This window comes from Oncorhynchus mykiss, chromosome 3, assembly GCF_013265735.2.
Source record: "Oncorhynchus mykiss isolate Arlee chromosome 3, USDA_OmykA_1.1, whole genome shotgun sequence".
NCBI lineage: Eukaryota > Metazoa > Chordata > Actinopteri > Salmoniformes > Salmonidae > Oncorhynchus > Oncorhynchus mykiss.
The window spans coordinates 83,110,023-83,125,022 of record NC_048567.1 but is presented as its reverse complement, the minus strand read 5'-3'; the positions used below and the strand labels follow the sequence as shown (position 1 = coordinate 83,125,022).

At 46.5% G+C, this 15,000-nt stretch overlaps 1 protein-coding gene across 1 annotated transcript in view; it reads left to right on the top strand.

Annotated features, from left to right (window-relative positions):
* Window positions 1-15,000, top strand: part of LOC110504940 (neuropilin-2-like) — a gene marked incomplete at its 5' end in the record, with an annotated part of 288,221 nt that overhangs the window by 68,684 nt on the left and 204,537 nt on the right. The window contains one exon of the mRNA XM_036965260.1: window positions 10,368-10,523. Within this exon, the coding sequence (XP_036821155.1) occupies window positions 10,368-10,523 (156 nt within the window). The remainder of the gene's footprint in view (window positions 1-10,367; window positions 10,524-15,000) is intronic.

Below are 15,000 nucleotides of genomic sequence, written 5' to 3'. Positions count from 1 at the left end.
ACAATGTGCCTCTGATTGAATCACAGCCAGTGTCTCTGGACACTTTCAGATGAGCCAGCTCCTCTTTGGGATCTCTTTGTGGATAGTGGCCAGTGGCCAGGGCTCTGTGGCAGTCTGTGGCAGTCTGTGGCAGTCTGTGACAGTCTGTGGCAGTCTGTGGCAGTGCAAAGGGGAAGGAAACACTCACTCTCTAAACAAGGTTCATGAATTGAGGAGCAGACTGAAGTGAAGAGGAAATTCAGCAATTCTTGGAGGGCAATAAAAGTTGCTTAGCCAACCTGGTTTTAGCCGTTGCTGTGGTAGTCTATGGTAGGCCCTGTGTTCCTTTTCCACCTCTTTCTCCTCGTCTTCTTCCTTCTCCTTATCCTTCCTCCCATCTTTTGGGATAGTTGCCAGTACAGTGTAGCAGTGACAGTTTGTGGCAGTCTGTAGAGCTGTGACGGTGTGTGGTAGAGTGCTGCCATGCCTGCCTTCCTGCGGAGGGCCCAGCTGTTGTCCTGTGTTAGCCCCTAGCTGCTTGTGTTAGCCCCTAGCTGCCTGCCTGCTGTTGTTCTGTGTTAGCCCCTAGCTACCAGCCTGCTGTTGTCCTGTGTTAGCCCCTAGCTGCCTGTGTTAGCCCCTAGCTGCCTGCCTGCTGTTGTCCTGTGTTAGCCCCTAGCTGCCTCCCTGCTGTTGTCCTGTGTTAGCCCCTAGCTGCCTGTGTTAGCCCCTAGCTGCCGGTGTTAGCCCCTAGCTACCTGCCTGCTGTTGTCCTGTGTTAGCCCCTAGCTGCCTGCCTGCTGTTGTCCTGTGTTAGCCCCTAGCTGACTGTGTTAGCCCTTAGCTGCCTGTGTTAGCCCCTAGCTGCCTGCCTGCTGTTGTCCTGTGTTAGCCCCTACCTGCCTGCCTGCTGTTGTCATGTGTTAGCCCCTAGCTGCCTGTGTTAGCCCCTAGCTGCCTGTGTTAGCCCCTAGCTGCCTGTGTTAGCCACTAGCTGTCTGTGTTAGCCCCTAGCTGCCTGTGTTAGCCCCTAGCTTCCTGTGTTAGCCCCTAGCTGCCTGTGTTAGCCCCTAGCTGTCTGTGTTAGCCCCTAGCTGACTGTGTTAGCCCTTAGCTGCCTGTGTTAGCCCCTAGCTGCCTGCCTGCTGTTGTCCTGTGTTAGCCCCTACCTGCCTGCCTGCTGTTGTCATGTGTTAGCCCCTAGCTGCCTGTGTTAGCCCCTAGCTGCCTGTGTTAGCCCCTAGCTGCCTGTGTTAGCCACTAGCTGTCTGTGTTAGCCCCTAGCTGCCTGTGTTAGCCCCTAGCTTCCTGTGTTAGCCCCTAGCTGCCTGTGTTAGCCCCTAGCTGTCTGTGTTAGCCCCTAGCTGACTGTGTTAGCCCCTAGCTGCCTGTGTTAGCCCCTAGCTGCCTGCCTGCGTTGTCCTGTGTTAGCCCCTAGCTGCCTTCCTGCTGTTGTCATGTGTTAGCCCCTAGCTGCCTGTGTTAGCCCCTAGCTTCCTGTGTTAGCCCCTAGCTGTCTGCCTGCCTACCTGCCTGCCTTCCTGTCTGTCTGCATGTCTGTCTGCATGTCTGCCTGCCCGTATGCCTGTCTGTCTGCCTGTATCCCTGCCTGTCTGCCTGTCTACCTGTTTGCCTGTCTGTCTGTCTGTCTGTCTGCCTTTTTGTCTCCCTGCCAGTCTCTCTTCCACCCTGCCTGCCTTCCTCTCTGCCTCAGACAGCCCATCTTGACAAACAGCTGTCATAAATGCCAGCATGCCTCTCCAGCATACATCTTAAGCCCGGTCCCAAATGGCACTCTTTTGACCAGAAACATATGGGAATAGGGGCACTGTGTCATTTGGAACCTAAACTTAGAGCTACCAAAGGCATGTGTGTTACTGCAGTCCTGTGTGTTGGCTGAAGGGCCACGTGTGGCTGTGGTGCACTCGAGGCATGTTAAAATGTCAATTTTAGACAGTGAGAGAGAGAGAGAGAGACAGACAGAAAGACAGAGAGACAGAGAGAGACAAAGAGAGACAGAGAGACAGAGAGAGAGAGACAGAGAGACATAGAGACATAGAGACAGAGAGAGAGATCTGGTGCTTCTGTCACCAACCAAGGAGGGCCTACAGCAGCACCTAGATCTTATGCACAGATTCTGTCAGACCTGGGCCCTGACAGTAAATCTCAGTAAGAACAAAATAATGGTGTTCCAAAAAAGGTCCAGTCACCAGGACCACAAATACAAATTCCATCTAGACACTGTTGCCCTAGAGCACACAAAAAACTATACATACCTTGGCCTAAACATCAGCGCCACAGGTAACTTCCACAAAGCTGTGAACAATCTGAGAGACAAGGCAAGAAGGGCATTCTATGCCATCAAAAGAAACATAAATTTCAACATACCAATTAGGATTTGGCTAAAAATACTTGAATCAGTCATAGAGCCCATTGCCCTTTATGGTTGTGAGGTCTGGGGTCCGCTCACCAACCAAGACTTCACAAAATGGGACAAACACCAAATTGAGACTCTGCACGCAGAATTCTGCAAAAATATCCTCCGTGTACAACGTAGAACACCAAATAATGCATGCAGAGCAGAATTAGGCCGATACCCACTAATTATCAAAATTCAGAAAAGAGCCGTTAAATTCTACAACCACCTAAAAGGAAGTGATTCCCAAACCTTCCATAACAAAGCCATCACCTAAAGAGAGATGAACCTGGAGAAGAGTCCCCTAAGCAAGCTGGTCCTGGGGCTCTGTTCACAAACACAAACACACCCTACAGAGCCCCAGGACAACAGCACAATTAGACCCAACCAAATCATGAGAAAACAAAAAGATAATTACTTAACACATTGGAAAGAATTAACAAAAAAACAGAGCAAACTAGAATGCTATTTGGCCCTACACAGAGAGTACACAGCGGCAGAATACCTGACCACTGTGACTGACCCAAAATTAAGGAAAGCTTTGACTATGTACAGACTCAGTGAGCATAGCCTTGCTATTGAGAAAGGCCGCTGTAGGCAGACATGGCTCTCAAGAGAAGACAGGCTATGTGCTCACTGCCCACAAAATGAGGTGGAAACTGAGCTGCACTTCCTAACCTCCTGCCCAATGTATGACCATATTAGAGAGACATATTTCACTCAGATTACACAGATCCACAAAGAATTCGAAAACAAATCCAATTTTGAAAAACTCCCATATCTACTGGGTGAAATTCCACAGTGTGCCATCACAGCAGCAAGATTTGTGACCTGTTGCCACGAGAAAAGGGCAACCAGTGAAGAACACACACCATTGTAAATACAACCCATATTTATGCTTATTTATTTTATCTTGTGTCCATTAACCATTTGTACATTGTTAAAACACTGTATATATATATATATATATAATATGACATTTGTAATGTCTTTACTGTTTTGAAACCTCTGTATGTGTAATGTTTACTGTTAATTTTTGTTGTTTTTCACTTTATATATTCACTTTGTATGTTGTCTACCTCACTTGCTTTGGCAATGTTAACACGTTTCCCATGCCAATAAAGCCCTTGAATTGAATTGAATTGAATTGAGAGAGACATAGAGACATAGAGACAGAGAGACATAGAGACAGAGAGACAGAGAGACAAAGAGAGAGAGAGACAGAGAGACAGAGAGACATAGAGACAGAGAGACAGAGAGACATAGAGAGAGAGAGGCAGAGAGACATAGAGACATAGAGAGAGAGACAGAGAGACAGAGAGAGAGAGAGACAGAGAGTCAAAGAGAGAGAGACAGAGAGAGAGAGAGAGAGAGAGAGAGAGACAGAGAGTCAAAGAGAGAGAGAGACAGAGAGAGAGAGAGACAGAGAGACAAAGAGAGAGAGAGGCAGAGAGACATAGAGACATAGAGAGAGAGACAGAGAGACAGAGAGAGAGAGAGACAGAGAGTCAAAGAGAGAGAGAGAGAGACAGAGAGAGAGACAGAGAGACAGAGAGACAGAGAGACAGAGAGACAGAGAGACATAGAGGCAGAGAGAGAGAAGGGGGAATGCATCCTCTTTCTAAATCGCTTTCCTTTAGGTTGTTGTGGAATTTAATATCTATTTTCTGCCTTTTAATCATTAGTGGGTATATTCCTAATTCTGCTCTGCATTATTTGAGGTTTTGCTTTGTACGCAGATTATATTTTTGACAGAATTCTGCAGAGTTTCAATTTGGTGTTTGTCCCATTTTGTGAGAGGAGAGGAAATTAAGTAACTCTTGGAGGACATTGAAAGTTGTTACGTCACCATGGTTTTTGCAGTTCCTATGGTAGTCTGTGGTGGGCCCGGAGTCTGTACATAGTCAAGGCTTTTCTTAGTTCTGGGTCAGTCACAGTGGTCAGGTGTTCTGACACTGGGTCAGTCATAGTGGTCAGGTGTTCTGCCACTGGGTCAGTCACGGTGGTCAGGTGTTCTGACACTGGGTCAGTCATGGTGGTCAGGTGTTCTGACACTGGGTCAGTCATGGTGGTTAGGTGTTCTGACACTGGGTCAGTCACGGTGGTCAGGTGTTCTGACACTGGGTCAGTCACGGTGGTCAGGTGTTCTGCCACTGGGTCAGTCACGGTGGTCAGGTGTTCTGACACTGGGTCAGTCACGGTGTTCAGGTGTTCTGCCACTGGGTCAGTCATGGTGGTCAGGTGTTCTGACACTGGGTCAGTCATGGTGGTCAGGTGTTCTGCCACTGGGTCAGTCACGGTGGTCAGGTGTTCTGCCACTGGGTCAGTCATGGTGGTCAGGTGTTCTGCCACTGGGTCAGTCACGGTGGTCAGGTGTTCTGACACTGGGTCAGTCATGGTGGTCAGGTGTTCTGCCACTGGGTCAGTCATGGTGGTCAGGTGTTCTGCCACTGGGTCAGTCATGGTGGTCAGGTGTTCTGCCACTGGGTCAGTCATGGTGGTCAGGTGTTCTGACACTGGGTCAGTCACGGTGGTCAGGTGTTCTGCCACTGGGTCAGTCATGGTGGTCAGGTGTTCTGCCACTGGGTCAGTCACGGTGGTCAGGTGTTCTGCCACTGGGTCAGTCACGGTGGTCAGGTGTTCTGCACTGTGCAGCTTCTGTATGGGCCAAATAGCATTTTTTTGGTTGGTTCTTTCCAATGTGTCTTAGGAATATAATTTGTTTGTGGTAATGGCATCTGGACCTTTTTTGGAATACCATTATTTTGGTCTTACTGAGATTTTCTGTCAGGGCCCAGGTGTGACAGAATCTGTGCAGAAGACCTAGGTGCTGCTGTAGGCCCTCCTTTGTTGGGGACAGAAGCACCAGATCATCAGTAAACAGTAGACATTTGACTTCAGATTCTAGTATAGTGAGGCCGGGTGCTGCAGACTATTCTAGTGCCCTCACCAATTCGTTGATATATATGTTGAAGAGGGTGGGGCTCAAGCTGCATCCCTGACTCACCCCCACGGCCCTGTGGAAAGTAATGTGTTTTTATTGACAATTTTGACCACACATTTATTGTTTTTGTACACATGATTTTATTATATTTTATATTTATCATATGTGCCTTGCGAAAGTATTCGGCCCCCTTGAACTTTGCGACCTTTTGCCACATTTCAGGCTTCAAAGATAAAGATATAAAACTGTATTTTTTTGTGAAGAATCAACAACAAGTGGGACACAATCATGAAGTGGAACGACATTTATTGGATATTTCAAACTTTTTTAACAAATCAAAAACTGCAAAATTGGGCGTGCAAAATTATTCAGCCCCCTTAAGTTAATACTTTGTAGCGCCACCTTTTGCTGCGATTACAGCTGTAAGTCGCTTGAGGTATGTCTCTATCAGTTTTGCACATCGAGAGACTTACATTTTTTCCCATTCCTCCTTGCAAAACAGCTCGAGCTCAGTGAGGTTGGATGGAGAGCATTTGTGAACAGCAGTTTTCAGTTCTTTCCACAGATTCTCGATTGGATTCAGGTCTGGACTTTGACTTGGCCATTCTAACACCTGGATATGTTTATTTTTGAACCATTCCATTGTAGATTTTGCTTTATGTTTTGGATCATTGTCTTGTTGGAAGACAAATCTCCGTCCCATTCTCAGGTCTTTTGCAGACTCCATTCTTCCAGAATGGTCCTGTATTTGGCTCCATCCATCTTCCCATCAATTTTAACCATCTTCCCTGTCCCTGCTGAAGAAAAGCAGGCCCAAACCATGATGCTGCCACCACCATGTTTGACAGTGGGGATGGTGTGTTGCTTTTACGCCAAACATAACGTTTTGCATTGTTGCCAAAAAGTTCAATTTTGGTTTCATCTGACCAGAGCACCTTCTTCCACGTTTGGTGTGTCTCCCAGGTGGCTTGTGGCAAACTTTAACCAACACTTTTTATGGATATCTTTAAGAAATGGCTTTCTTCTTGCCACTCTTCCATAAAGGCCAGATTTGTGCAATATACGACTGATTGTTGTCCTATGGACAGTCTCCCACCTCAGCTGTAGATCTCTGCAGTTCATCCAGAGTGATCATGGGCCTCTTGGCTGCATCTCTGATCAGTCTTCTCCTTGTATGAGCTGAAAGTTTAGAGGGACGGCCAGGTCTTGGTAGATTTGCTGTGGTCTGATACTCCTCCCATTTCAATATTATCGCTTGCACAGTGCTCCTTGGGATGTTTAAAGCTTGGGAAATATTTTTGTATCCAAATCCGGCTTTAAACTTCTTCACAACAGTATCTCGGACCTGCCTGGTGTGTTCCTTGTTCTTCATGATGCTCTCTGCGCTTTTAACGGACCTCTGAGACTATCACAGTGCAGGTGCATTTATACGGAGACTTGATTACACACAGGTGGATTGTATTTATCATCATTCGTCATTTAGGTCAACATTGGATCATTCAGAGATCCTCACTGAACTTCTGGAGAGAGTTTGCTGCACTGAAAGTAAAGGGGCTGAATAATTTTGCACGCCCAATTTTTCAGTTTTTGATTTGTTAAAAAAGTTTGCAATATCCAATAAATGTCGTTCCACTTCATGATTGTGTCCCACTTGTTGTTGATTCTTCACAAAAAAATACAGTTTTATATCTTTATGTTTGCAGCCTGAAATGTGGCAAAAGGTCGCAAAGTTCAAGGGGGCCGAATACTTTCGCAAGGCACTGTATATACATATGAAATGAGTAAAGCAGTATGCACACATTATTAAAGTGACTAGTGATTTTATGTATAGTTTATGTATATGGGGCAGCAGCCTCTAAGGTGCAGGGTAACCGGGTGGTAGCCGGCTAGTGATGGCTATTTAACAGTCTGATGGCTTTAAGATATTAGCTGTTTTTCAGCCTTTCGGTCCCAGCTTCGATGCACCTGTACTGACCTCGCCTTCTGGATGATAGCGGGGTGAACAGGCAGTGGCTCGGGTGGTTGTGGTCCTTGATCTTTTTGGCCTTCCTGTGACATCGGGTGGTGTAGGTGTCCTGGAGGGCAGGTAGTTTGCCCCCGGTGATGCGTTGTGCAGACCTCTTTACCTTCTGGAGAGCCTTACGGTTATGGGCGGAGCAGCTGCCGTACCAGGCGGTGATACAGCCTGACGGGATGCTCTCGATTGTGCATCTGTAAAAGTTTGTCAGGGTTTTAGGTGACAAGACAAATTTCTTCAGCCTCCTGAGGTTGAAGAGGCACTGTTGGGCCTTCTTCATCACACTGTCTGTGTGGATTGTCATATCGTCAGTTATGTGTACACCACGCAACTTAAAGCTTTGTTGATGTTGAGGGAGAGGTTATTTTCCTGGCACCTCTACGCCAGGGCTCTCACATCCTCCCTGTAGGCTGTCTTGTCCCTGTTGGTAATCAGGCCTACTATGGTTGTCGTCTGAAAACTTGATGATTGGGTTGGAGGTGTGTGTGGCCACGCAGTCATGGGTGAACAGGGAGTACAGGAGAGGGGTGAGAACGCACCCTTGTGGGGCTCCTGTGTTGAGGATCAGCGAAGTGGAGGTGTTGTTTCCTACCTTCACCACATGGGGGCGGTCCGTCTGGAAGTCCAGGACCCAGTTGCACAAGGCGGGGTTCCGACCCAGCGTAATGATGAGCTGAAAAACAGCTTCTATCTCAAGGACATCAGACTGTTAAATAGCCATCAGTAGCCGGCTTCCACAAGGTTATGCAACCCTGCACCTTAGAGGCTGCTGCCCTATATACATATAGACTTAAAATCACTGGCCACTTTAATAATGGAACACTAGTCACTTTAATAATGTTTACACATTGCTTTACTCATCTCATATGTATATACTGTATTATATTCACTACACGCAAAATAACATCTGCTAAATATGGGTATGTGACCAATACAATTTGGTTTGATTTGATTTTCTCTCCCTCTCGCTTCTCTTCATCACTATTCATTATCAGATGTTCTAGAATCCTCAGTGTCTCACGGCAGAGAGTAGGCAGCTGATTCTGATTCCATGTATGCATCCCAAAAGGCATGCCTATTCGCTATATATTGCATTACTTTTGACAAGGACCCATAGGGTCCAAGGTTGTGCACTATACAAGCCATTTGAAACGCACACATTCTCTCTGTGTTCTGTTTTGTCCTCCTGGGCGGGCGCCGCCTGATGATGAGAAGGAGGTGAGGCGAGGCCCCTCTCCTCTTGTCTCCTCTCACACTCCTCTCCTCTCATCTCCTTTCCTCTAATCTCCTCTCCTCTAATGTCCTTTCCTCTCCTTTCCTCTCCTCTCCCCTCTTCTAATCTCCTCTCTTCTCTTTTCCCCTCCCCTCCCATCACTTCCTCTCATCTCCCCTTCCTCTCCTCTCATCTAATCTGCTCTCATCTCCCGTCCTCTAATCTCCCCTCCTTAATCTCCTCTCCTCTCCTCTCCTCTCCTGTCCTCTCCTCTCCTCTCCTCTCCTCTCCTCTCCTCTCCTCTCCTCTCCTCTCCTCTCTACACATCTAATATCCAGTATAGACCCGGGTAGTGTTCCTATTCCCAGTATAGACCCTGGTAGTGTTCCTATTCCCATTATAGACCCTGGTAGTGTTCCTATTCCAGTATAGACCCTGGTAGTGTTCCTATTCCCAGTATAGACCCTGGTAGTGTTCATATTCCAGTGTAGACCCTGGGAGTGTTCCTATTCCCATTATAGACCCTGGTAGTGTTCCTATTCCAGTATAGACCCTGGTAGTGTTCCTATTCCCAGTATAGACCCTGGTAGTGTTCCTATTCCAGTGTAGACCCTGGTAGTGTTCCTATTCCAGTATAGACCCTGGTAGTGTTCCTAGTCCATTATAGACCCATGTAGTGTTCCTATTCCATTATAGACCCTGGTAGTGTTCCTATTCCAGTATAGACCCTGGTAGTGTTCCTATTCCAGTGTAGACCCTGGTAGTGTTCCTATTCCAGTATAGACCCTGGTAGTGTTTCTATTCCAGTATAGATCCTGGTAGTATTCCTATTCCAGTGTAGACCCTGGTAGTGTTCCTATTCCATTATAGACCCTGGTAGTGTTTCTATTCCAGTATAGACCCTGGTAGTGTTTCTAATCCACATAGCATTATCAGAGCAGAATAGGAAGGTGATTATCGGTATTGTGTGCAGAGAAGATATAATGAGTACTATCAATCGCAGAGAGAGAGAGAGAGAGACGCCCATATCTACTGGGTGAAATTCCACAGTGTGCCATCACAGCAGCAAGATTTGTGACCTGTTGCCACGAGAAAAGGGCAACCAGTGAAGAACAAACACCATTGTAAATACAACCCATATTTATGCTTATTTATTTTCCCTTGTGTTCTTTAACCATTTGTACATTGTTAAAACACTGTATATATATATAATATGACATTTGTAATGTCTTTATTGTTTTGAAACTTCTGTATGTGTAATGTTTACTGTTAATCTTTATTGTTTATTTCACTTTATATATTCACTTTATATATATATCTACCTCACTTGCTTTGGCAATGTTAACACATGTTTCCCATGTCAATAAAGCCCTTGAATTGAATTGAATTGAGAGAGAGAGAGAGAGAGAGAGAGAGAGAGAGAGAGAGAGAGAGAGAGAGAGAGAGAGAGAGAGAGAGAGAGAGAGAGAGAGAGAGAGAGAGAGAGAGAGAGAGAGAGAGAGAGAGAGAGAGAGAGAGAGAGAGAGAGAGAGAGAGAGAGAGAGAGAGAGAGAGAGAGAGAGAGAGAGAGAGAGAGAGAGAGACAGAGAGAGAGATCTCAGAACTGAGGCTGATGGACTGAAATTATCTCTCTCTCTTTCCTGACCTTCTCTTTGCTCTTTCTCTCTCTTCCTCCCAATCTCTCCCTTCTCTATCTCTCTGTGCTGTACACTGCTGTGCTGTGGTTTGAAATTGGGCCATTTGTAATGTCCATAAACTGAATTAAATGTGTAAATGATAAAGTCCTTGTCTCCCCCAGGTGGATCTCCATGTCCTGAAGGTGTTGACGGGTATCGCTACCCAGGGAGCGGTGTCCAAGGAGACCCAGAAGTCCTACTACGTCATCACCTTTAAGTTGGAGGTCAGCACCAACGGAGAGGACTGGATGGTCTACCGATACGGCAAGAACCACAAGGTAGGACACGGAGACACGCTGAGACACGCTGAGACACGCTGAGACACACGGAGAGACACTGAGACACACGGAGACACACGGAGACACACTGAGACACACTGAGACACGCTGAGACACACGGAGACACACGGAGACACGCTGAGACACGCTGAGACACACGGAGACACGCTGAGACACGCTGAGACACGCTGAGACACGCTGAGACACACGCTGAGACACACGGAGACACGCGGAGACACCCTGAGACACGCAGAAACACACGGAGACACACTGAGACACACGGAGACACACGGAGACACACTGAGACACACGGAGACACGCTGAGACACGCTGAGACACACGGAGACACACGGAGACACGCTGAGACACGCTGAGACACGCTGAGACACACGGAGACACGCTGAGACACGCTGAGACACGCTGAGACACACGCTGAGACACACGGAGACACACGGAGACACGCTGAGACACGCTGAGACACACGGAGACACACTGAGACACGCTGAGACACACGGTTACCTGGCCATATAGCCAAGGTTACCTGACAGACCAGAACAAGGTTACCTGACAGACCAGAACAAGGTTACCTGACAGACCAGAACAAGGTTACCTGACAGACCAGAACAAGGTACAGACCAGAACAAGGTTACCTGACAGACCAGAACAAGGTTACCTGACAGACCAGAACAAGGTTACCTGACAGACCAGAACAAGGTTACCTGACAGACCAGAACAAGGTTACCTGACAGACCAGAACAAGGTTACCTGACAGACCAGAACAAGGTTACCTGACAGACCAGAACAAGGTTACCTGACAGACCAGAACAAGGTTACCTGACAGACCAGAACAAGGTTACCTGACAGACCAGAACAAGGTTACCTGACAGACCAAAACAAGGTTACCTGACAGACCAGAACAAGGTTACCTGACAGACCAAAACAAGGTTACCTGACAGACCAAAACAAGGTTACCTGACAGACCAGAACAAGGTTACCTGACAGACCAGAACAAGGTTACCTGACAGACCAGAACAAGGTTACCTGACAGACCAGAACAAGGTACAGACCAGAACAAGGTTACCTGACAGACCAGAACAAGGTTACCTGACAGACCAGAACAAGGTTACCTGACAGACCAGAACAAGGTACAGACCAGAACAAGGTTACCTGACAGACCAGAACAAGGTTACCTGACAGACCAGAACAAGGTTACCTGACAGACCAGAACAAGGTTACCTGACAGACCAGAACAAGGTTACCTGACAGACCAAAACAAGGTTACCTGACAGACCAGAACAAGGTTACCTGACAGACCAGAACAAGGTTACCTGACAGACCAGAACAAGGTTACCTGACAGACCAGAACAAGGTTACCTGACAGACCAGAACAAGGTTACCTGACAGACCAGAACAAGGTTACCTGACAGACCAAAACAAGGTTACCTGACAGACCAGAACAAGGTTACCTGACAGACCAAAACAAGGTTACCTGACAGACCAAAACAAGGTTACCTGACAGACCAGAACAAGGTTACCTGACAGCTGACAGCTGTTATTGGTCCCGGAGAGGAAAGGAGAGGAGAGGAGAGGAGAGGTAGGTTTTCCCCTCTCCCTCTCCCTCTCCCTCTCCTCCCTGTTAGTGGGTACGTGTGTTTGTCCTGTGGTTGTACATGGCATATCCATCACACACAGAGAGGCCTCTGGGATGTCCCGGCTGTAATGTATTCCACTTCCTGCCTTTGACAAGCCCTCAGTTTCCTTCAGATCCAATGCTGCATGGAGAAACCAAAGACACAGACTAGCCATGAAAGCTCTCCCAGAGCACCAAGTGTCCCACAAAGCCTCTAGTCCTCTCCCAGACTTAAAATCTAGATTGATGGAAACTTCATGTTATACGTGTGGGAACAAAAGTATGACAGCTTTTGAGTTTGAGTCTTTAAATTTGAGAGATTTGATTAGATTTGTGCTTGGAGGCTGTGAGGACATATACTGTACAGGGTTAAAGGGGACCATCGTTGACTGGTAGGAAGAAGAACATCGAGTGAAAGCCAGACATGTTAAAAGGGAGAGAGGATTGAGTAGATTAGAGAGATTTAAGGTTTTGATTAGGAGGGCTGTCTGTAAAGATACTTAAACATTTGATAGATTGAGTAGATTTGGATTACGACGGACTGTGGCTGTGAAAACATACAGTATGTAGGTTGAAAGGGGCAGTGACCCATGCATGGCAGGGCCACAGTGCCACAGAGCCACAGGGCCACAGAGCCAAAGAGCCACAGGGCCACAGGGCCACAGAGCCACAGAGCCACAGGGCCACAGAGCCACAGAACCACAGGGCCACAGGTAGGAGGAGGGGAGGGAGGTGGGGAGGAGTGAGGGAGGTGGGAGGGGTGAGGGAGGTGGAAGGTGGGGAGGGAGGTGGGAGGGGTGACTAGTTTAAAACAACAATAATGACAGGGTTGTGTGGGACCCACTGTTCCCCTAATCTGACTTTAAAGCTCAGCTTTGGTGCCCAGGCAGTTTCCAGACATAAATATTAAGTCTATCCTGCAGAGGCTAGCTGTCCCTCTGACAGGGGGAGATATATATTATTAAGTCTATCCTGCAGAGACTAGCTAGCCCTCTGACAGGGGGAGATATATATTATTAAGTCTATCCTGCAGAGACTAGCTAGCCCTCTGACAGGGAGAGATATATATTAAGTCTATCCTGCAGAGACTAGCTAGCCCTCTGACAGGGGGAGATATATATTAAGTCTATCCTGCAGAGACTAGCTAGCCCTCTGACAGGGAGATATATATTAAGTCTATCCTGCAGAGGCTAGCTGTCCCTCTGACAGGGGGAGATATATATTATTAAGTCTATCCTGCAGAGACTAGCTAGCCCTCTGACAGGGGGAGATATATATTGTTAAGTCTATCCTGCAGAGACTAGCTAGCCCTCTGACAGGGGGAGATATATATTAAGTCTATCCTGCAGAGACTAGCTAGCCCTCTGACAGGGGGAGATATATATTATTAAGTCTATCCTGCAGAGGCTAGCTAGCCCTCTGACAGGGGGATATATATATTGTTAAGTCTATCCTGCAGAGACTAGCTAGCCCTCTGACAGGGGGAGATATATATTATTAAGTCTATCCTGCAGAGACTAGCTAGCCCTCTGACAGGGGGAGATATATATTATTAAGTCTATCCTGCAGAGACTAGCTAGCCCTCTGACAGGGAGATATATATTAAGTCTATCCTGCAGAGACTAGCTGTCCCTCTGACAGAGGGAGATATACGCACTACCGTTCAAAAGTTTGGGGTCACTTAGAAATGTCCTTGTCTTTGAAAGAAAGTGCATTTTTTTGTCCATTAAAATAACATAAAAAATCACCAGTCTCAATGTCAACAGTGAAGATGCGACTCTGAGATGCTGGCCTTCTATGCAGAGTTGTAAAGCAAAAAGGCTTTACGGCGAAAGCACACCATGCGATTATGTTAGGTCAGCGCCTAGTCACAGAAAACCATTCAGACATTTTCCAGCCAAGGAGAGGGCTCACAAAAGTCAGAAATAGCGATTAAATTAATCACTAACCTTTGATGATCTTCATCAGATGGCACTCATAGGACTTCATGTTACACAATACATGTATGTTTTGTTCGATAAAGTTAATATTTATGTCCAAAAATCTCAGTTTACATTGGCGCGTTATGTTCAGTAATGTTTTGCCTCAAACAAACATCCGGTGAAAGTGCAGACAGCCACATCAAATTACAGAAATACTCATCATAAACATTGGTAAACGATACAAGTGTTATTCATGGAAATATAGATAAACTTCTCCTTAATGCAACCGCTGTGTCAGATTTCAAAAATGCTTTACGGCAGAAGCACACCATGCGATTATGTTAGGTCAGCGCCAAGCCACAGATAAATACACAGCCATTTTCCAACCAAGGAGAGGTGTCACAAAAGTCAGAAATAGCATTAAAATTAATCACTTACCTTTGATGATCTTCATCAGAATGCACTCCCAGGTCTCCATGTTAGACAATAAATGTTTGTTTTGTTCGATAAAGTCCATCATTTATGTCCAAATATCTCCTTTTTGTTCACGTGTTTAGTCCAGTAATCCAAATGCACAATGCGCAGGCACTAAGTCCAGACGAAAAGTAAAAAAACAGTTCCATTACAGTTTTTAGAAACATGTCAAACGATGTATATAATCAATCTTTAGGATGTTTTTATCATAAATCTTCAATAATATTCCAACCGGACAATTCCTTGTTTTTGTTGAAATGAAAAGGAACGGAGCTCACCTCCGCCACCGTGACATAGCTCATGGCATTGTGCCAGACCCCTGATTCAAACAGCTCTTATTCGCTCCCCCTTCATAGTGGAAGCCTGAAACAACGTTCTAAAGACTGTTGACATCTAGTGGAAGCCTTAGGAAGTGCAATATGACCCCATAGACACTGTTCATTGGAGAGGC